The sequence below is a fragment of the Callorhinchus milii genome, unplaced genomic scaffold (genome assembly GCF_018977255.1).
Source record: "Callorhinchus milii isolate IMCB2004 unplaced genomic scaffold, IMCB_Cmil_1.0 Scaffold14, whole genome shotgun sequence".
Lineage (NCBI taxonomy): Eukaryota > Metazoa > Chordata > Chondrichthyes > Chimaeriformes > Callorhinchidae > Callorhinchus > Callorhinchus milii.
In genome coordinates this window covers 12,578,619-12,601,558 of record NW_024704755.1, presented here as the reverse complement: position 1 = coordinate 12,601,558, position 22,940 = coordinate 12,578,619, and the positions used below count along the sequence as shown (strand labels likewise).

General features: G+C 43.9%; 2 protein-coding genes across 2 annotated transcripts in view; one reads left to right on the top strand and one right to left on the bottom strand.

The window, feature by feature from the left end:
* atp6v0d1 (ATPase H+ transporting V0 subunit d1) overlaps nt 1-13,779 on the bottom strand; it is a 32,647-nt gene extending 18,868 nt beyond the window's left edge. The window contains exon 1 of the mRNA XM_042340292.1: nt 13,538-13,779. Within this exon, the coding sequence (XP_042196226.1) occupies nt 13,538-13,667 (130 nt within the window). The 5' untranslated portion in view covers nt 13,668-13,779. The remainder of the gene's footprint in view (nt 1-13,537) is intronic.
* Nucleotides 713-21,188, top strand: LOC103176192. The gene is made up of 4 exons (XM_042340293.1): nt 713-839; nt 18,934-19,109; nt 20,104-20,183; nt 20,877-21,188. The coding sequence occupies exons 1-4, from the start codon at nt 718-720 to the stop codon at nt 21,066-21,068; spliced, it is 570 nt and encodes a 189-aa protein (XP_042196227.1). The 5' UTR covers nt 713-717; the 3' UTR covers nt 21,069-21,188.
* Nucleotides 21,189-22,940: the final 1,752 nt, after the last annotated feature.

Here is a 22,940-nt window from a genome sequence, read left to right as displayed (position 1 = left end):
TCTGTTGACTTTGATAAGAGGAGCCCATCTGAATACATTTGGAAATCACTCGTCTCGGCCTGGACAAGATGTTGCAACACTACTTCATTAAATTTGCTTTGCAGGCCAGCGTTTTCATTGAGCTGTACCCACTGTAGCACATCTGCCCACTAGAGATCAGAAAGCTCGCTTGCATCAACTACACATTTTACAGTCGTATGGAAAGTCCGTGTAACAACTTCAGTCAGTACGTTTTAGGGATAAGCACAATAGAGTGCTCACTGAGAACGAGGAAATTGTGCTCCCAATATCTTAAAACAAAATGCTCTACTGCTTTTAACCAAACAGAGCACACATCATGACAGTTGAGGAACTCCTCACTAAAATTCAGGACGTCTCTGGCCTAGGTAATGGCAACTGATGCATTCACAAAATATATCTAGGTTATACAGTAAAACTGACATTAAGTACCATCAATGAGGATCGTAAAATTTAATATGAATTAGGTGAAGTCCGTGTGACAGGCAAATTTGTATAGATCGTATAAAATTCAATATAATCAATAATCTGCACTGAGCGTGCGTAATTCAACGCAGTCGGTAAGTGTACATGCGACACCTCATTACTGAGGCCAGCAAGTGTGCATGAGGCTCCATTGAATCACAGGAAATGTACTTTTGATCAGTTTCCAGATGCGCACCTAATGGGAAGCATTGGAATTGCATTGAGTCACAAGAAATGAAGTTCTCCTGTGCACACGGCGACAAGTCAAGACGTGTCCTGCGATCCAATGCAGCCGGCCGGGAAGTGCGCACACATCGACAGGTCAGGATATCATTTCCTCCGATTCAATGTAGCTGGTAAGTGTGAGAGTCATGGAAGATAGGGGAACATGTTCTGAATTAGAGGATGATTAATATGACCTGTGCAAAGAAATCTAAGTGATTTTGATAGGAAATGGAATGGGTTCAGATGGATGGATGCCTCGGGCGATCATACGATTTAGAAAGATAAGACTTATGCGAGTTTTACTGTATTTTGAAAATCTCATGGATTGCGGTGTACATTAAAGATTTAAATGAGAGCTAGTGTTTCGTCTCAATGGCTAAAAGCATAATAGAGGAAGTGTATACTAATTTTCCCCATAAATAGTTATTAAAAAAGGACCCTGTCTACTTAAAACTATGTACTTTAATTAAACCAGAAATGACGCTAATGCTAATCATACTATGGATTTGAAATTCAATATTTTTATTTGTAACATAGGTCAAAGGGACAACATGTAAATATGAACGCTTCAATTGCATTTCCATTGGACTAAAGTCATAGCTATTAGATGCTTGGAATGATTTTTTTGCCATTAAGCTTGTGTCTAACAAGAGGTTACGATATGTGCATTAGCAGTGCTTATTTGCTCAGTTTTATATCCTTAAAGCTCCTTTGCTACTCTGTAGAATCATGCAATGAAAGCCAGCAGTTCAAGTCCCATGTCGAGATTTAGACTCAGAATCTAGGTTGACACTCCAATGCAATGCTAAGCAAGCACTAAATTGTTGGTGGTGCCATCCTCTGGCTAAGACACTAAACCACAGTCTCATCTACCTGTTCTGGCGGATATTCAAGATCCCTTGGCATTATTCAAAAAGAGAAAGGCACTTTGCCCGGTGTCTTACGCAAAAATCCCCAGATAAATGTGATCATTCACTTTTTTGCTGTTTGTGGAACATTGCTGTGCACAAGTTGGCTGTCGGTTCGCCTACAAAACGCAGTCTCTACACTTTACAGTAAAATCCTTTGAAACTCTTGAGATGTGAGAAGCCAGAAACAAGGAGATGTTGGCCAAGCAAAGGAGGATGCCTTCAATCTGGGCCAAGTTGAGCTTTTCTGTTCAGACAGAAAATCAACTTGTGCCTGAACAGTAAAATCCCAACACTAAAAGTCAGAATTGTATTAATGTTGCCACTGATGTTTGGGTTCAGAGCATTTGAACCAACAACAAGATTTCATTTATAGAGCGCCTTTCACGTCGGGAGGATGTCCCAAGGTGCTGGACAGTTGGGTCGGGACCCGAGCAGGGGGCAAATGGTCAGGGTGAGGGGAGGGAAGGGAGGAAGCGAGGAGGGGGTAAATGGTGAGGGGAGGGAAGGGAGGAAGCGAGGAAGGGGTAGAGAGTCGAGAGGGGAGCTGAAGGCACGGTCAAAGAGAAAGGTCTTGAGACCGGCCTTGAAGGACAAAAGGGAGGAAGCGGCGAAGGCACTGGGGGATGGAGTTCCAGAGCCTCGGGGCTGAAGGCCCGGCCACCGATGGTTGGGCGGTTAGGGCAGGGGATGTGGAGTAGACCGGAGCCAGAGGAATGGAGGGTACAGGCAGGTAAGTAGGGGGATAGTAGGTCGGAGAGGTAGGAGGGAGCAAAGCCGTGAATGGCCTTGTAGGTGAGGATGATGTAGGTGAGGACCAGCCCTAACAGTACAACTATGGTATAAGCTGCACAGCTCCTACCAATAGAATACTGGTGAACTCAAGGTAATAAATTACCTGTGATGATGGAAGGGAAAATTCCATAGAAGTTTCATCTCCATTGTTACTTGTTCTTCCTTGAAATTATTAAAATGGTACATTTTGTTTAATTGTCCCAGTTTTAATGCAACTTTCAATGATGAAAGATGATCCTTCAACATAGACATTAAAAGGAAAAATGTTCTTCCAAATAAATCTAACATTTTACACTCAGAAGTTTGAAATCATTATATCTTTATATTATATTAAATCAATTAGAAACAGGAAAAATCCAAAACCAGATTGAACAAAGAGAACTTAGGACTCATTAACTTACAGAATTCCTAAATTCCCCAGGAAATGAGGTGCAGATGGGGCAAATCAAAAAGAAATCAGGCATCTGTACTTGATCAGACATTGGGTGTATATATAGGGAATAAGATGGGCAATGTTAAGTTGGTTTTCTTAACTTATAAACCAGGAAATGGCCTGCCGGAACACAGGAAGAAAAGCTAATTGGCTGCATTTTTATTTGGAAATCAGACTCTGTGGCTGTTTTGGGGGGGGGGGGGAGAGCGAGACAAACATCCACCTTCGTAAATGATTTCCAAGACTGGTCTGGATGAATAAAACTCTTTTCCCCTCACTTCCCTCCAGAACAACTGCCCTACCATTACCCCAATCACTGCATCAAGCTGCTTTTTAAATTAATCCTGGCCTGAATGAATCACTGATTAACTTCTACTTAAAGAAAACTTTCTGGGTATCTGTCCTGAAATTCCCCTTTTCAACTCTAAATCCACGTCCTCTCGTTCTTCTGTCAACAACAATAACAAGAACTTACATTCATATAGCACCCCTCACTCAGGGTAGTGTCCCAGAGTGCTTGACAATGGTAGAGCACGACGCCGAGGGGGAAGGCGGAGGTGACCATAGGCACAATCAAAGTCTTCAGGCAAGACCTGAAGATGGGGAAGGACGGGTCAAGGCAGAGGGATTGATACATCCTAAATTATTCCAAGGAGCACAAAAAAACGAAATTGTCCACATTTATAGTATTATTGTTACAAGTGGATAAACTGATCAAATGGTTATTGGTATTCATAATAACTTACTGCCATGAGTCTAAATGGGACACAAATAGCACTGCAGCTATATAGGTATGATAACCTGTCAATCTGTGCTTGGAACGGAAGTAAAAATATCATCTACTAGTTGACACAAGGTCTAACTCAGATTCTTAAAATACTGTTCAAATCAATCACCTATATGTCAATACTCATCACAAATACAATACAAAATTATCTTTGTATAGCACCTTTCACATCGGGAGGCTGCCCCGAGGTGCTGGACTGTCAGGGATTTGGACCCGAATGGGGGGGGGTTGGGATAGGGGAAGGTGAAGGATAGGGAGGGTGACCGAAGGCATGGTTGATGAGGAGGGTCTTGAGACATACCTTGAAGTAGGCAAGAGAGGAAGCCAGGCAAAGGGAATGTGGGATGGAGTTCCAAAGGGTGGGAGCAAAGAGGCTGAAGGCCCAACTGCTGATGGTGGGCAAGGCCGGGTGGGGGATATGAAGCAGGCTGGAGCCTACTGAGCAGAGGGAGTGGACAGGTTGATAAGGGGTTAGCAGGTCACAGAGGTAGGAAGGGGCAAGGCCATTCAGGGCCTTGAGGATGAGGATGAGTATTTTGAACTCTATCTTCTGAGGGATGGGGAGCCAGTGGAGCCAGACAAGGGTGGGGGTGATGGGGTCATGGACCCTGGTGCGGGAGAGAACACGAGCTTGTGGAGGGAAGAATTGGGAAGGCCGACAAGCAGGGAGTTGGTGTAGTCGAGCCTGGATGTGATGAACACGTGAATGAGGGAGCCTGAGGGGCAAGGCAGTGGGTCACGACCCACATACAAAAATCAAACATTTTGAATGAGGAGAGAGTAAGGACAGAAATCAATCATTTACAACAGTAGAAATCATCCTTGCTAGCAACATAGGCTAAATATTGTACAATAACTGGTCATTTCATATAACCTCAATACAATGTTGAAATGTGGCATTTCAGCAATGTATTGGTAATTGCTGTCAAGATTGTTTATTTGAGGTCAAACACAGCAACCAACATTATAGTCCTAGCACAGTGCCACCAAAATCCATAAACTGAAAGATCAATATATCTGGAGGTTTGTTGGACAGAACACTGAGAGAAATTCCCTTCTCTTTTAAGTACTGTTGTACAATTTCAACATCAGAAGTGACCATCAATTCAATGTCTCAAATAACAATGAATCACTCCACCAACACTGGAGTATCAGTGCATTTTACTTCATTGCTTATGACAAATATAGGTAGATAATCTTTAAATAAATCCCAATAAGTTATCTAAAAGCATATTTTAGCCATCAATTTTCAGATTGGATCGAGTCTGGAGCTAGACCTGCAAATCCGCAAACTTAACAGCTGAAAGAATGATCTCTCACCAGCTGTTATGAATGGGAAGATCAGCAAAATGATAAAAGCATATTAAGAAAAATACAATATACTGTATTAAATAAAGAATTTTAATTCTTGGTTTAAATTGTTGTGGTGAAGGAACATGGAATGCACCAGAGCTCTATGTGGCACTCTTGCAGAATACTTTAGTGGAATCCAAGATCTGCCCTACCATATAATTTAATCTTCAAGGATGTAGCCTACATGAACAATGCGATAAACTCAAACCAGGTTGTTTTAAACAAAAGACCAAAGGCTGAACTGTTAACCAGTCAGACGGAACAGTGCTACATTTTGACATCATATTATTTCCATCAACGCTGCACAAGCAAAACACTGCCAACAAGTTCTAGTGATCTTTACCAGCTACTGGTTTGAAAGGAAAGACTCGTTAAAAGTCATACAACTAGAACCACAGTCAGTAGATATGTACTGCATTCTTACTGTAGTGTAATAATTGAAGGAAACATTTGTTTCCCATTTTAAAATCAGTCAAATATTTAGCTGCTTCCTCTCTTGCAATCTGTAATGAAGATGGCGTAGTGGCACAGTACAATTCAGCATTGACCAATATGTTGTGTCAACAATGGTGGAGCACATGTTAACAGCCAGGATTTCCTAACAGTTCCCATTCTCTCATTTTGGCACCAGCTTAGCCCAGTTGGTAGCACTCTCATTCACTTCTGAGTCAGAAGATTGTGGGTTCACAAGCAAGTTGACAATCCAGTGCAGCACTGGGAGTGATTTTGTATTGTTGGAGATGCCTTCCTTCAGATGAGACGTTAAACTGTCTGCAAGTTCTGTCTGTTTGTTCCGGTGGATGTTAAAAGATTGCATGGCACGACTTGAAAATTGGCCGGTGTCCAGGCCAATAATTCACACAGCAGTTTAAAATTGGGAATTAATTCACATCTATATGTGGAATATTGCTGTGTGTAAATTGCCTGCCGCATTCGGCTACAAAATACAGTCATAACACTTTTCAGTATAACCTGCGAATAGCTTGCAGATATTCTTCCCAAATGTCAGATTAATTCCAATATACCAAATTATTTCCCAGGAAGGCCAGCATGACATAAAAAAAGCTTGAAAACTGCACATTTGAGCTGTTCTCACATTAGAGTACGTAGCCAGTGCAAGATCAGCAATGTGGGACTTTGGGAGAGGTCATGTGGCTGCCTTATATAGCTGGCAAGATTTAGAGAACCGAGAAATGTTAAGACAATATCAGGTTTGAAAGTTAGAAATGTTAATTATTTCAAAGATTGAGATATTTGTAGAACAAAATCAGTTACATTCTGATTTCTCCATGACAGATTAGTAGACTTAAAAAAAGATTCAAACCGTTTAATTTCGCAATCAGCTTGTTTTAAAATAATGAAGTGCTAGTTCCACTTACCAAAGCCCACAACTGAAGCACTTCTTAATAAGTTAGCTGATGAATCTTAAATCATTCCAGTGTGAAGCCTGACCAAATGCTCCACGATAGCCAGGAGAAAACAAGTTAAATGAAATCAAAACGTCTATCAATATGTTTTTTTTTAAAACCAGCAACCTTGAGAGTTGCGGCCTCAGCCCATGGAAACCCTCACACACGCATTCGTCACCTCAAGGCTTGACTACGGAAACTCCTTCATCCAGAACTCTGCAGCTTGTGTCCTCTCCTGCACCAGGCTCTGTGACCCTATTACCTCCACCCTCTCCCGGCTCCACTGGCCCAACCCTCAGAGGACAGAATTCAAAATCCTCGTCCTCACCTTCAATGCGCTCCACGGCCTTGTCCCCTCCTACATCTCTGACCTGCTGATGCCCATGAACCTGTCCGTTCCCTCCGCTCAGCAGGCTCCGGCCTCCGCCAGGTTCCTCGCCCGAGAATCGGCAGCCGGGCTTTCAGCCTCACTGCCCCCATTCTTTGGAACTCCATCCGACAATCCCTTCGCCTCGCTCCCTCTCTTGCCTCCTTCAAGGCACGACTCAAGACCCTCCTTTCTGACCGTACCTTCAGCAATTCTCCTATCCCCCCCTGCCCTCCCTCATCTCAACCCTGCCCCCCACACTCGGGTCCTGATCCCCGACTGTTCAGGCCTTGGGAGGTCTCCCGACGTGAAAGGTGCTTTGCAAATGTAATTTTGATGTATTGTTGAAGAATCTGTGAAAGACTATGCAGAGCAAATCCCTGGATTCAGTCTTATCCTAATTTCTCTTCCGCCCCCCCCCCCCCACCCTAACTGGAGAATTTAAGGGAATAATTTAGCATGGGAATTGAATGGCCGAAGAACACATTGGTAACACAGGCAGATATTTGGAGCCAACATTGAATTTGGCAAATTCTACACTTTGTCTCACTTATGAATACATGTAGGACTTTGAACGCTCTGTTAAGCGCTCTGAGACACTACCCTACGTGGAGGGTGCTATACAAGTCAAGGCCCTGGAAGCATCAGCATCCACAGCTGCACACTCAACCTCACTAAGCCAGTGTCTTGTTTGACCCTGAACTGTCCTTTCTCCCCACATCTGCGCCATGACCAGCACTGCCTACCACCACCTCTGCAACATTGCCAGACTCTGCCACTGCCTCACCCCTCAAGCTGCCAAAACCCTTACCCACGCATTCATCACATCAAGGCTCAATCATGGAAATTCCCTCCTCATCGGCCTTCCCAACTGTTCCCTTCACAATCTGCAGATCATCCAAAACTCTGTAATTCGTATACTTCGCGCACCAGGCTGATTCCCTACCAACCTGCCCACTTCTTCTGTTTAGGGGGTTCCGGTCTGTTCCATGTCTCTCGCCCTACCATCAGTGGCCGAGCTTTCAGCCTCTCTGCCCCCACACTCCCTTCGCCTCGCTTCCTCCCTTGCTTCCTTCAAGGCCGGTCTCAAGATCCTCCTCTTCTATCATGCCTTCGGTCGACCTCCCACCTCTCTGCCTTCCCTCACTCCTACCCCACCTCTTCCCCATGCCCAGGTCCTGACCCCTGACTGTCCAGCGCCTTGGGATGTCCTCCCGACACGAAAGGTGCTCTATAAATGTAATTTTAGTGTTGACTTGAATCCTAAAGACCAAGGAGGAGGACTGTAGCATTTAGAGAAGAAACTGTCCATTCAAATTACGCAAATACTGGAAACAAAATTACTGGAAATAAATAAACAGTAGTTCAATCAGAAACTAAAACAAATGATAGGTTTAATGTTTCAGATGTGACTCCGTATTTGCACTGGTTATAATGTACCTGCTTTATTTAATTTATATTGGAAAGGCCATATCCTACTTATGACTTTCTTCAAATTAAGTAGAACTGCCCAAAGCTTCTCTAAACCGAAGTTTTACATCAAACTGTTCATGGTTTTGTACATTCTTTTACTCTTTGAAACCAAACTATATTCCTTCTCAGGTCACAATGGACACAAATGCATTTGATCACACTACAATGGAGTTATTAACAATATCCCTCTGGGGCAGAGTTGTCCAATACATTAGCCAATAGCAATATGTGGAGAATTGGGAATCCAGTTGTGGCGAAATTGCATTTTTGAATAGTAAATAAAAAAATGAGTAATAGACACGGTCATTGGGCATGTGGTCTCCAATATGCATAACTACACGGCATGTGCGCTTTGACCTTTTTGTGCATTTCTTGGTAAAATGGTTAGATGAAAAGCAGCGTGTGCGAGTGGTGGTTCATTCAAAGTGTGTGCTTTACTTCCTTGGTTACTGCTTATTGGTTATCTGCCAACAGAATAATCACAGCCCTGCACTTCCAAGTGGTGGAAACATTGCTCAATGGGTTGGAACACATGTCTGGCCTGTGGACAGGAAGACAGTAACAATGCTTTTGTGCATTTCATGCTGACTTTGCTGCTCACCAAGAAGTAAGGGGGAAGGAGGTGAACTGGTCTCCTTGCCGTTGAGTTGGCTTCAAGGCAACGTACTCAGCAATGGAATATTAGAATCAAGTCAACCCTCTATGACTGACTCAGGCTGAGCCAGGCTGGTCTGCAGCACTTCAAGGCAATGTTAACAGACAAGGCAGTCTAAATTGTGGCAAAACTTCAAAGGACAGACCAGTCCCTGTGAGAAGGGATTCTTCATTTATATACTGCCTTTTGTTTAAGAATTTCTCTGCGTGCTTGCTAAACATAGTGTTTGACATGGAGCAGAGTAATGAGATTTAAAAAGATTGACTAAAGTCAAAGAAATAAGTTTCAACAACATCAACAACAAAAATTTACAATTGTAAAGCGCTTTAGGTCGGGAGGACATCCCAAGGTGCTAAACAGTCAGGGATCAGGACCTGACTGAGCATGGTGGGGCAGGGTTGGGATGAGGGGGGCAGAGAGGCAGTAAGGTGGCTGAAGGCACGTTCAAGAAGCAGGGTATTGAGTCGAGCCTTGAAGCAGGCAAGGGAAGGAGCGAGGCAAAGGGATTGTGGGATGGAGTTCCAAAGGGTGGGGGCGGAGAGGCTGAAAGCCCGGCCACCGATGGTAGAGCAGGTCGAGCGGGAGACATGGAGCGGACAGGTTGATAAGGGGTTTAGCAGGTTAGAGAGGTAGGAGGGGGCAAGTCCTGTAGCTTTGCAAGCAAGAGACCTGAGTTCAATTCCAGGCACAGGGCGAAACCTTGGGCAAGTTTCCCTACTCCACACAGAGCCTAATAATAATCCTCCAAAACCAAAAGCAATAATAAATTGGTCATTTTCAATCCACGACTGTTTGTGGGACATTGCTGTACGCAATTGGCTGCCGCGTTCGCCCACAAATATACAGTCAATTCACTTTACAGTGTTTTCTGTGAAGCGCTTTGGGACGTCCTCCCGACGTGAAAAGCGCTATATCAAATGCAAGGATTATTATTATTATGGAGGGCCTTGAAAGTGAGATTAGGTAAAAACACATCATGCGAAATGACAATGCACTTTTAAAAAATATGTATACAAATTTCTTTCAGAGCTGCTATTTGAAAAAGCCAAATATGCAGGAATAACCAAGAGGAGAATTCCAGTCACACGTCTCTCCTGTTTATAGTAATAACATCACAGAAAGAGAAGGCTCTGAAATGGATCTGGGTAAAACTCACTTTGGTAACCTTATTGACAAAAGATGCAATTTCACCCAATCCAAACTAAAATTGACACAAATTATAACCACTGATTTTGTTTTAATTTAAGAAGTATCTACTATTCCACACCTACGGAGATAAATAAGAAGGGTATGGATATCCTCTCCTTTCTGATCTCCAGAATGCTACTCAAGACTGCTAGCAAATAATAATAATAATAATAATAATCCTTGCATTTGATATAGCGCTTTTCACGTCGGGAGGACGTCCCAAAGCGCTTCACAGAACACACTGTAAAGTGAATTGACTGTATATTTGTGGGCGAACGCGGCAGCCAATTGCGCACAGCAATGTCCCACAAACAGTACAATTCGAAGAGAAAGTACAAAAATCAGGCAGTAGCTACAGGGCTGAATGATTCACATAACAGTCAGGGGCACCACGACTTTGACTTTGACATCATCCAATGGCAGCAAAACGTCAACAACACTCCCTCAGTCGATCAGATAACTCGGTGTGTTCCCGGAACGTCACGCAATTCTAAGCCTACGCAACCTCTCGGATCAAATTCCTGAAGTCCGTCTGTCTCGGGAACCTGGAGCGACAGTGTGAAAGTTAATGATCTGAAGTTTGTACTTCTGCAGATTAAAAATGGTATAAGAAGGTAAAATGCTTATCTCTGCTCAGTCTCGTGGCAGATCAGGAAAAAAAAGAAATTTACATGTGAGCAGACGTACTCTCCATCCTACCGTTTCAGTTAAGCTTGCTGACATTCAGAGCTGCTAACCCACCTGCATAATACTCACAATTTATCATGGAAACAAATTGTTATCCAGCCTAATCATACAGGATTGTTCACCGTATGTTGAAAATTTGAGATTGTTATATGCAACAAAACTGACATCCTATAATCTTGCCCATTCTAACAGAATTTCATAGAATTTAATGGGATAAAGCCTTCTTAATGGTGCTACAGGAAGAAACAATCGGATAGGAAACAAATAGTTTAAAATGCTATAAATTAAAACTGGGGCTACTGAAAGTTAGCAGCAACTATGAGGAGCCCTAAAACTGTAACTAATGCCATTTTCTATTTATCAGTCAACTGAAATTTTTAGTAATAGGAAATGAATGTGAGCTTATCAGTCGATTCTAACCATTTCAACACAAATCATTCAACTGTATTTTCCCCCTTTCACTTCAAACCTTCAGAACAGCCACCGTTACTGCATTCCTGTACCAGTACGAGGCAGTCTTATCTTAAGGATTTGATTATAAATCAAATCTTGCAATAGACCTAACTTCAATTCACCAAGTACAGTTTGGAGTCAGCCATTATCAATAAAACACATCACTGAATTGCAACCAATTATGAAACTGACAAAGTTCCAAACTTTCACAATAAGTTAAAAAAAAAATTATCCCCAATTGAGGAAGTTGGACTGCTGTGAAACTCTCCATTAGCACTGACCCAATGAAATAGGTGGGGGGGATGATCAGTGTGTGTTAAAGGATTGCAGAAGAGAAACCTCAATCAGACTTGAATGCACTTGATAAAGTCTGAATTCAGAGCATGGTTGAAAAGGAGGGTTTTGAGGCGGAACTTGAAGGAGGTTTTGTTTAAAAAAAATTTAATTAATTTAAATAAAATCCACGAGTGGATAGGGAAAAACAAGTTTGGGCTAAAATATATATTTTAAGCATTACAAAGTTACAAAATCATTGCATTTGATATAGCACTTTGTCACCTTGCCAAAACATCGCAAAGCACATCATAGGATTTATTCTTGTTAGGGTAGTGATTTGTATTTGTAATCCATAATGATGCTTTTTTGAAAAAAACATGTCTTAATTCCAACCCTTGAAACACATTCAATGTAGTGTTGTCACTATGCTTATTAGCATATTGGTACCAATAAAGTGTAGACAAAATAAATTCACATTGAAAACAATCCACTATCTATGATGTCTTCACCACCTTAAACTGTCCTACCACAACAACCACCATCCACTAATGTTAAACAGCTTCAACTGCTCTTTCCAGAAACAAATTTGGAATACCAAAGTCTACAGCTGTATCTGTGTGTGTGTGTGTCATGCGGGGTAACGTCCCCGGGTGGGTCTTCCGCAATTCACATTGTCCATAGATAAAGCACCCGGTGTTTCACTAAAAAAGTGGAAAGGCAAAGCCCTTACACTATGTACCGCTACATGACAAATCCAGATGTTCAACATTGGCTAGCATTGAATAGCACGCAGGGAGGTCAGATTACTCAGATGTCTGTCACACTGCAGTTAGGTGTCAAAGCACAAAAGGTAAACATACGAGAAACCCATCACCTGCAATAGCCCTACATGGAGCTGCTGAGCCAGCTGCAAAAGGGGACAGTGTGGTTCAGACCCACGTGTCTCCATTTCCTCTTATTTGCTCCCACAATAATAAGAATCCTTGCATTCTGTATCGTACCTTATCCCATCATCAAAACATCGCAAAGCAAGCACTTCACTGTAGTGACTGTGTATGTATTTTATGGGGGAAACAGAACAGCAGCCAGTTGTGCACAGCAGTGTCCCACAATCAGCTGTGGAGTGACAGATGTTATTGCCGGGGATTGTCATTGTCATGGGATCTTTAAAGTCCACCTGAACAGGCAGATGGAAACTCAGTTCCCCGTCTCATCCAAAGGACGGCAACTCTGGCAAAGCAACACCCCCAGCATTGCATTGGAGGATGCAAAACACGGATTTATTATAATAATAATAATAACGATGATAACGCTGAGGAGTGAGAGGAGGGCCGCGGCTGGTGTGTGGGTGTTTGTGGAAAAGGGCCGGGTTTGGGACCAGGGATTGGGACCAGGGACCCATCTCCACCCTGACCCCGCCCCAGCTCCACCCTGACCCCGCCCCCAGCTCCACCCTGACCCCGCCCCCAGCTCCACCCTGACCCCGCCCCCAGCTCCACCCTGACCCCGCCCCAGCTCCACCCTGACTCTGCCCCCAGCTCCACCCTGACTCCGCCCCATCTCCACCCTGACCCCACCCCCATCCTGACTCCGCCCCAGCCCCACCCCAACTCCGCCCCACACAGAGCCTAATAATAATCCTCCAAAACCAAAAACAATAATAAATCAATCTACGACTGTTTGTGGGACATTGCTGTGCGCAATTGGCTGCCGCGTTCGCCCACAAATATACAGTCAATTCACTTTACAGTGTGTTCTGTGAAGCGCTTTAGGACGTCCTCCCGACGTGAAAAGCGCTATATCAAATGCAAGGATTATTATTATTATTATTGGGACCAGGGACCGGGGATTAGGACCAGGGATTGGGACCTGGGATTGGGACCGGGGATTGGGACCGGGGATTGGGACCTGGGACCAGGGATTGGGACCTGGGACCAGGGATTGGGACCTGGGACCGGGGATTGGGACCAGGGATTGGGACCAGGGATTGGGACCTGGGACCAGGCCCCGCTCTCTCCTTTCTCCCTCACCCCCACAGGCCTCACCTTCCAGGGTCTCGCACTGCACCAGGTTCAGATAGTCCCCCTGGGACAGGATACCGGCTTTGAAACCTCTCACCAGCCCCTCCAGGTAGCCGTTGTCCACGTTAAAGTAGAGCTCGTTGAAGGACCCCATGTCGGAGCGAAGGGGAGAGCGAGGCCGCGCACCACAGGAAACACAGCCTCCTGACCCGCGCCGCTCACGTGACCGCCCGCCTTCCCATGTGACCGAGGAGACACTGCGCACGCGCTCCTCTCCCCTCCCCCCCCCCCCACCTCCCAGCCGCCGAGGCTACGGCCACTGCGCCTGCGCTCCTCTCCCCAAGCCACCGAGCCTGCAGCCGCCGCGCATGCGCTGCTCTCTTCCCCCGCCCCCTCACCAGCTACAGAGCCTGCAGTCACTGCGCATGCGCTGGGAGCTACTCTGCACACTGTTGTTGTTGTTGTTGGTGGTGGGGGCGGGGGAGAGCCCAGGGGGGTGACTGTCATTTACTGGGGTTTGCGTATCTCTGCAATAATAATAATAATAAAAATAAGTGCAATTGATATAGCGACGGATCACATTGTCGCGACGTCTCAAACCGCTGCTCAGTATACGCTGTAAAGTGATGTCACTGTTTTTTGTGGCCGAGTGCAGCAGCCAATTTGCGCACAGCGATGTCCCCCCCCCCCCCCCTCAAGGAGCCACGGGTCGAGCGACCAAATTCATTTGGAGGATTGTTGGCCGGGGCACCAGGAGCAGCTCACTTCATAGACTCATAGAATTATACAGCACAGAAGGAGGCCATTCGGCCCATCGTGCCTGTGCCTGTGCCTGAGCTAACCAAGTCAATCCCACTCCCCACCCCGCACCCCCCCCCCCCGCCCCGCTCTCTCCCCATAGCTCTGCAAACTTGTCCTCCCCAAATAATTACTCTCTTAAAAGCTGTTATTGAATCGGCTTCCACCACCCTTTCAGCCAATGCATTCCAGATCCCAATAACTCACTGGGTGAAAAAATTTCTCTGCAGCTCCCCTCTGTTTCTTTTAATAACTATTTTAAATCGGTGTCCTCGGGTTACCGACCCACCCGCCAGTGGAAATAGTTTCTCCTTGTTCACCCTATCGAATCCCCTCATAATTTTGAAAACTTCTATTAAGTCTCTTCTTAACCTTCTCTACTCCAAGGAGAATAATCCTAGTTTCTCTCGCCTCTCCTGATAACTGAAGTCCCTCATTCCTGGAATCATCCTGGTAAATCTCCTTTGCACCCTCTCCAATGCGTTGACATCTTTCCTAAAGTGTGGTGCCCAGAACTGAACACAGTCTCTAGCTGAGGCCTAACCAGTGTTATATAAAGATTCATCATAACTTCCTGACTTTTGCATTCTATGCCCCTATTTAAAAAGCCAAGTATCCCGGATGCTTTTTTTTAACAGCTTTATCTACCTCTCCTGCCACCTTCAAAGATTTACTTATATGAACCCGCAGGTCTCTGTTCCTTCACCCCCTTTAAGATTGTACCATCAGCTTATATTGCCTCTTCACATTCTTCCTCCCAAAATGCATTACTTCACATTTCTCCACATTAGACTTTATCTGCCACCTGTCTGCCCATTTTACCAGTCTGTTGCAGTCTGCTACTATCCTCCTCACTGTTTACTACTTTTCCCCAAGTCCAGGTCATTTATACAGATCAAAAGCAGCAGTGGTCCCAATACTGACCCCTGGGGGAAACCACTGCACACTTCCCACCAGTCAGAAAAACAACTGTTCATGACCACTTTCTGCTTTCTGTCTTCCAACCAATTCTGTGTCCATGCTGCCACTGTCCCTTTAATACCATTGGGCTTCTATTTTGAACAGTGCAATAGGATCTGTGATGTCCATCTGAACAGGCACTAACAGGACTTCTTATCCAAAGGATAGTACCTCCGACAATTCAGCGCACCTCAAGCACTTGGGAGTGTCAGTAGAGACTATATGAGTTTCAAAACCGAAGTGGGACTTTTTTTTGATCAGTTGGGTGTCTGACACATGTGGAAACCCACCATCATGCTTGAGTATCCAAACCAAAGTGAGATTTCCATACATCTCACCTACACATGAAAATTTTTCCTTTTTGAATGGAATGCGCATTCTCTCCTTGAGGATGGGGAAGCATCCTTCTTTCTTAATTCCAGACAGTATTAGGCACAGGCTGGCAGAACCTAAGGCTCTTGGGGATCCCAGAGTATGGGTCGCAGTACCGCGAGAGTTTACCAACTGAAATGACACAAGTCCTGCAAGTTTGCTGCTATTTGTACAGCTTCGACAACCCTACCCATTAGGGTTTTGGTTTGCAGGGTTAACAGGAGCTGGATGGGAAGAATCCCTGCTCCCTAGTGACTGGTCTGCCCTTCCAACAATAACTAAGCCGGTGATATATTTGTCACGCTGGTGTGGCTATTTACTCTTATAAACACTCAATTTGTAGATGTTCCTCATTCTTTCTACTGTATAACTTGCACTTTCTCAGGCTATAAGTATGGAAGCTTCTTTCTATTATAATTGGTGGCACGAGGAATAACCACGTGGAAAAATTATTTCTTTGCTGGGTGATATGACCAATTTATCTCCGGGACGCTACTCTGCATGAGAGGCACCATATAAATGCAAGTTGTTGTAACTATTAGCACCCCCGTTTTGCTATAACATCAACAACTTGCATCAATACAACAACCTTCACATACAGTAGGGTCTCACTTATGGAACACTTTACCATGGCGGGAATGGATGCCTAGTAAGGGGAAAGGAGAGGAGGTGACCAAAGGCTCAGTCGAAGAGGGACTTGAAAACAGATAGAAAGGCGGGGATAACTGGAGACCGCAGTCACTACCCTTATAAATAGCTAATTGTGTGAAGCGTTTTGAGCCATCTAATGTATTAAGCAGCTACATCAAGCACAAGCATTATTTTTGGTTTTTGTTTAATGTCAGGACATGTCGATCTGATGGGAAAAACATTGAGACCTGGCCTCTGGTTTTGTGTAATGAACGACGTTATTCAGTGCAAAAGGACATTGTTTGACAGCACTAAAGTACCTTTCAGGGCCTATCCTTATTAAAACGTCACTTGCATATCCGTTCTTAGCAAAAGCATGAAATTAAACTATAATCAGATGTTGGGAAAAGCAAATACCCTTTTCAGTTCTTAATGGATTTCTGATTGACTTTCATTAAAATGTTTTAGTCCACCTGAGTTGTTAGAATAACATAAATGCATCGTTTTGATTTTATTGACCTTTTTATCATGTATTTTTATTTGGATTACGTGGAGTCCAGTTATTCTGCTATTAGGCCACTCATGTGAAATAGTCCAAGTAATTGCTGTATTTTTACATTGAAAACTGTTTTTCTTGTTATGAGTATTTAATACCTTCCCCCACTTCCTCCTCCTAGAAGCTCAACACATCTCATAATAATAATCCTTGCATTTGGTATAGCCCCTTATCACATCTTCTAGACCTCTCAAAGTGCTTCACAGAATATACTGTGAAATATACTGGGCAACACGTCAATTGTGCACAGCAGTGTCCCACAAAACAGTCGTGGATTGAGTGAGCAAATTTTTTTATTTTTTGAGGAATTATTATCCCTGGAAAAGCAATCCGCCAATTGACTAACAACCGGGTTCCTTTTTACTGCTTAACAGAGGCGTATGGAATAAGCAAACGTGCCCGAAGTTTCGCCCTGCTGGGAATCAAACCCAGGTCCTCTTGCTAAAGAGGCAAGTGCTCTAACCACTAAGATACATCAACAACAACTTGCATTTATATGGCACCCTTCAAATGGGTGGTGTCTCAAAGCGCTTAAAGGCAAAAGAGAATATTCCACCCTAGCCTTAGCACCTCAGGCATTGACAGCATCAGCATCCACGGTTACGCTTTGAGACATTGACAGCCCAGAATTCCCTCTCATCTTTGCCAATTTTTAGCTTTCTCTTCAACCGTGCCTTCACCTCCCCTCTCAACTCTCTACCCTCTCCTCGCTCACTCCCTCCCTTCCCTCCCCTCACCCTAACCAGTTCCCCCCTGCTCGGGTCCCGACCCAACTGTCCAGCGCCTTGGAACGTCCTCCCGACTTGAAAGGCGCTCTATAAATGAAATCTCGTTGTTGTTGTTGTAGCTGGGAGAATTATTGGCTGGGAGACTGGGAGAAATTTCCTTCTCTTTTCGAGCAGTGCCATGGGATCTTTAATGTCCAGCTGAACTCTATGTAGTTGCATTTGTTGTACAAGTTATCAGATGTAAAACAAATTACTTTTTTAGGTGTAATCAAAGGTAAAAGCATGTAACCAAGAAGTTCCAATGGGAGGACACATAGCGATTGAGAGAGAGGAATGATCGTGGTGAGAGAGGAAGCTGTGGGTGTGCCTGCAATAAAGTTGAAAACGTTTGCAAGCTCGGAGTGGAAAGTGCTTTATTTTAATTGAGAGGTGTTACGGGTAGCGCACAGTGAAAATAGAAAATAAATGTGACCACGTGTAAGAAGTGTAAGAGTTCGCGGTAATTTCACCTTACATCCAAAAACCCGTGGTGTAGTGGTTAGCTCACTGGCCCGCAAGCAAGAGGACCTGGGCAAAACCTTAAGCAAGTTTCCTTACTCCACACGCCTCTGTTTACCTAGCAGTAAATAGGAACATGATTGTTAATATATTGGCGGATGACTTTCTGGAGGGTAATAATCCCTCAAAAAAAAACGTTGGTCACTCAATCTATGACTGTCTGTGGGCCGCACGTTGGCTGCCGCGTTTCGCCCACAAAATATACGGTCATTTCACTTTACAAAATATTCTGGGAAGCGCTTTCAGACGTCCCGACGACATGATAAGGCGCTCTATCAAATGCAAGGATCGTTATTATTCTAATTATTATTATTATTAACAAAATAAACTATCGACATTGCCTTCGTGCAAAGGTAACCTGGAGTGAGTTTTTTAAAAAAAAAAATTTTCCTGTTGTCTTGTACATTTCAATTACACTCGGTATCAGAGGCAACCACTTGTTTTGCTTTGGCGTCACAGCAGCTGAGATATATAATAGGCTGTCAGAGTTAGATCCAAAAGAAGAGAACGAAAAGCTGGGACTCACATCACTGTGTTGCTCTCACTTTACATAGCGATTGGTGGGTGAAAGCCTATGGTTTACATACTTGTATTTTTAAAGCAATATTGATGCTGTTTGATTGAAGCAGTTTCTATTTCTTAGTAATGAATCCGATTCTATTTATTCAGTCTAATAAGTTTGGCACTTGACATGTGTATGCGACTACCATGATGGTTGAAGGCGAACTGGATGGATCTTGGTCTACTTTCTCCTAGCAAGTTCTTATGTTCTTATGTTTAATTTGCCTCTTAAGTTTTAATGTGCCTTTTATTTCCAGCTCTCTAGGCAGCATGTTGCACATGGTGATCAGGTACTGGTTGGCTCTGCACGCAGCGCAGGTCGTTCTCACCACCAGTTGTGCTGAAGTGGATGAGCTGAACTTTACTGTCATGCGGGATGCCGTGGCGAGAGATGTGGATTTGGCTTTGGTCAGGGAGATCAAGGCTCCAACAGGTACCTGTCACCTTCCCCGTTCCACACTCACATACATGTAACAAAGTGTGAGCGATAGGTGATGCTTAAAATTCAGACTGCAAATACGAAGAGTCAGTGGTTCGGTTGCATTATGTTTTTCATTTGAGCAAAGTTTGGTGTATGTGTGTGTGTGAGTGGGGGTGGGGAGGGGTATAACTACAATGAGATGTTGCTGAATTTAAATTAGAAAATCTCTTGAAAACATGACCGATTGAAAACGTAAATGTGAAAAAAAATATGAATACATATTGTGCAGAGTGTGAAAGTGCAGTGTTAGCATTAGTTTTTCCTTGCAGTTAAGTGCTAGTTAAAGTGTTCTATAAATTACCTCAGAGATGCTCAAGGATACATGCTAGACTTACGTTTAGATATGTTATACGGGCAACTGTTTTGTATTGCACCAGATTAAAATATCTCAAAGCTGGTAACTAAACCCCAGGTTTTAATTTATTATTCATTGGAGTTAGTTGTTCAGCACCTTGGGACGTCCTCCCAATGTGAAAGGCGCTATACAAATGTCATCTGTTGTTGTTGTTGCTTGTTGCTAGCTGCTTGGCAGAGACATTAACACCTGAGGCCAGAAATTCTACCTGGTCTCAGCCTGGAACATCCCACAAAATCATGGAAAATTCCAAAATTCATTCATCCAAAATTCCAAATTCATTCAAAAAAAAATTCTCAAAATGTAAGTCAATGTGGTGGTTCAGTCTAAGACTAGGTGGAATTTCAGGCCTTCAATACATAGCTTAATTATTTTAATCACCTGATGCTGCCTTTTACTTTTGTTATTAAAAGTTTGCAGGGAGTTGTTCAGATGCAGAAAAGGATCATTCACTGGCTCAGAGGCTGTATTTTATTCGTTGGCAGATGAGCAACATTCAGTAGAAATAACACTTTATGTTTTGCTGATGTGCATCCTGCACAATTCAAAGCAGATTCCAGTATTTTAATGTTGTGAATGTATTTGATCCAGGTCTGATGTCAAGCTCTGTGTTCCAAACACCAACGGACTTAATCAAGGAGCCTTGGCTGGAGAACATACTTGACCCTGAGGTAATTGTGTCTATATTGCAGTACACCACAGCTTCCTCACATGTAATAATCCTATAATCCTTGCATTTGATAACCCCCTGCTCGCCGGACTTCCCAACTCTTTCCTCCACAAACTGCAGATTATTCAGAACTCTGCAACTTGTGTCCTCTCCCGTACCACGCTCTGTGAACCGATTACCCCCATCCTCACCCGGCTCCACTGGCCCTCCGTCTGTTAGAAGTTCGAGTTTAAAATCCTTATCCTCACTTTTAAAGCCCTCCGCGTCCTTCCTCCTCCCTACCTCTGCGATCTATTCATACTGTACCAACCTGTCCACTCCCTCCACTCGGCGGGCACTGGCACTGGCTCATGCCCCCACCCTGCCTGCTCTACCATTGGAGGTCGGGCCTTCAGCTTTTCTGCCCCCACTCTTCAGAACTCCACCTCGGAATCCCTCTGCTCTGCCCCCGGTTTGCCTCTTTCAAGGCTCATCTGAAGACCTTACTCTTTGATCGTGCTTTCAACTACCCTCCTCACCCTCCACCCCTCTTGATTCCAACCCCCAGCTTGGGTACATTTATACAGTGCCTTTCACGTCAGAAGAATGTCCCAGAGCACTGGACAGTTTAGGGTTTGCACCCCTGTTACTCTCAATCAATTTTATAGCAATTCCACACTTAAGATCTAATGGTTCGATTTAAACCATCTTGCAGGTCATATCTAATGCATTGGAGGTTGAAAACAGATCTGCACGCTCCCCCAGAAGATGTATCCGACATCTGGAGTCCTGCTTTGATTACTCGATGCCCTGCTGTGACCCATGCGCCACTTGTTACTGCAGGTTTTTTAAAGCAATTTGTTATTGCCGGAAAATTGGCAACATCTGCCACCGCGGTAAGAACTAGTCCAGTGTGATCCTGGAGATCGGAATATTGCGCACACTGGGAAATGGAAAGAAATGGAACGGTCACGGACAAAATGTTAACCTTTTTTTTTCTCTTTTGGATGCTTTCCGACCCGACATTTATTCCTGCTGATCGCTCAATATTTCTAACAAAATTGCCTGCTCTCAATTTAGGCTGTGTTAATGTTTCTGTGTGAGACGTATATTTTTGCAGCTGAAATAAACTGATTACGCACAAGACGGAAGCAAGTTATCCTCTCGTTATTCTCAAAGAGTACAAGGCACGATCAATAGGGGTTAAAGATTACAGCGCCCGTTGGTGTCCAGCTTGGTCTAAACCAGGTTTAAGCACACGTAAACTGGAAAGAATCGTCTATAAAGTGCCTGTGGTGGCTCAGTGTAAGAGTCTCGGAGGTAGAGGAGTCGGGTATAATCAAAGAGGTAGGGAGGTGCTAGGGCACAACAGGGGCTGTATCAAATGTAAGCATTATTAGTTTCATTGAAAGATCGCGTTGTTTCAGGACTTTGAGCGGAAATTCTAGGCTGACATTCCAGTTTAACAATGTGGGTGTGCTGCACTGTCGGAGGTGCTGTACTTTAGATGAGATGTTAAATCAAGGTCCTGTCTGCGAGTTCAGCTGAACAAAAAGAAGAAAAAAAAAGGTCACTCAACCCACGACTGTTTGTGGGACACTGCCTGTGCTCAATTGGCTACCACATTTCCCCCACGCAATATACGGTCAATTCACTTTACCTCATATTCTATCAAGTCCTTTGAGACGTCTCGAGGACGCGATAAGGTGCTATATCGAATGCAAGGATTATTATTATTTATTAGAACGATAAACGTCTTGTGTACTATTTGAAAATAGAAGGGAGTTTCTCCCTTTCCCTCAGTGTCCTAATCAATAATTCTTCCACCCCCACCCCCCCCCCCCCCCCTATAAAACAAATTGGTCATTCACTTCATAGCTATCCATGGGACACTGGTGGACACAAATTGGCTGCAAGGTTCACCTGCTAATGTAGTTTACAGAAAATTACGTGAAACACTGATAAAACACTACATTCTATCATTCTAGGATGCTAAATGGAACAGAGATAATAAACCCAGAATAGGACAAGAAGGCACAGGAAACTGCTAAAAAAAAATCCAAATAAGCAACATAACTCACTATCACAACATTAATATAATCAATAACTCTGTTAAATATCATTGGGAAATTTCTGGCGAACGTAAAGAGCTGTTAGCGATTGTTAAAGCATTCTCTGAAGCAGCTTTGCAGTATAATTAAATAACCACAATGTGGCAGTCTAAGCCCAAACAAATGAAAAACTAACCTGCGTATCTCAAACTGCAGCAATCATTGCAACAACTTGCACTTATATAGTTGTGCATCATATCTCGGAGCTCTCGTGGTTGAATATTAAAGACAGATTGAGAGGGGATGAGACCGAGGGGGTAGAGAGCCTGAGTTCCAGAGGTTAGGGGCATAGAACCTGAAGAATTGGCCATCAATGGAGAGGGTATGAGAAAGTGGATCCTGGTGAGGATAGGGTGACGGGGTGCCTGAGTTTGGTGTAGGTTAAGATGTGGGCGGAGGAGGTTTGGATAAGTTGCAGTTTATGGAGCACCAGGTCACAGAGATATAACTTCTAATGAATATCATTTTGGATTATTTCATCTCGTCCCTCCCAAAGGACCAACTCCACTACCTTTGCAGCATTAGGAGTCCTGTAGCTCAGTGGTTAGAGCACATGCCTTGCAAGCGAGAGACCTGGGTTCTCTTCCCGGCAGGGCGAAATGTTGGGCAAGTTTCCTTTCCCCACATGCCTCTGCCTACTTAGCAGTACGTAGCAACCTGGTTGTTAG

Bases quoted from the DNA above. Each gene is read 5' to 3' on its own strand.
- LOC103176192 (XM_042340293.1), top strand. From the start codon at position 718: ATGAAGTTCTCCTGTGCACACGGCGACAAGTCAAGACGTGTCCTGCGA. The intron at 840-18,933 runs GTAAGTGTGAGA...TTTTATTTCCAG, and splicing joins CCTCCGATTCAATGTAGCTG to CTCTCTAGGCAGCATGTTGC. The intron at 19,110-20,103 runs GTACCTGTCACC...TATTTGATCCAG, and splicing joins GGAGATCAAGGCTCCAACAG to GTCTGATGTCAAGCTCTGTG.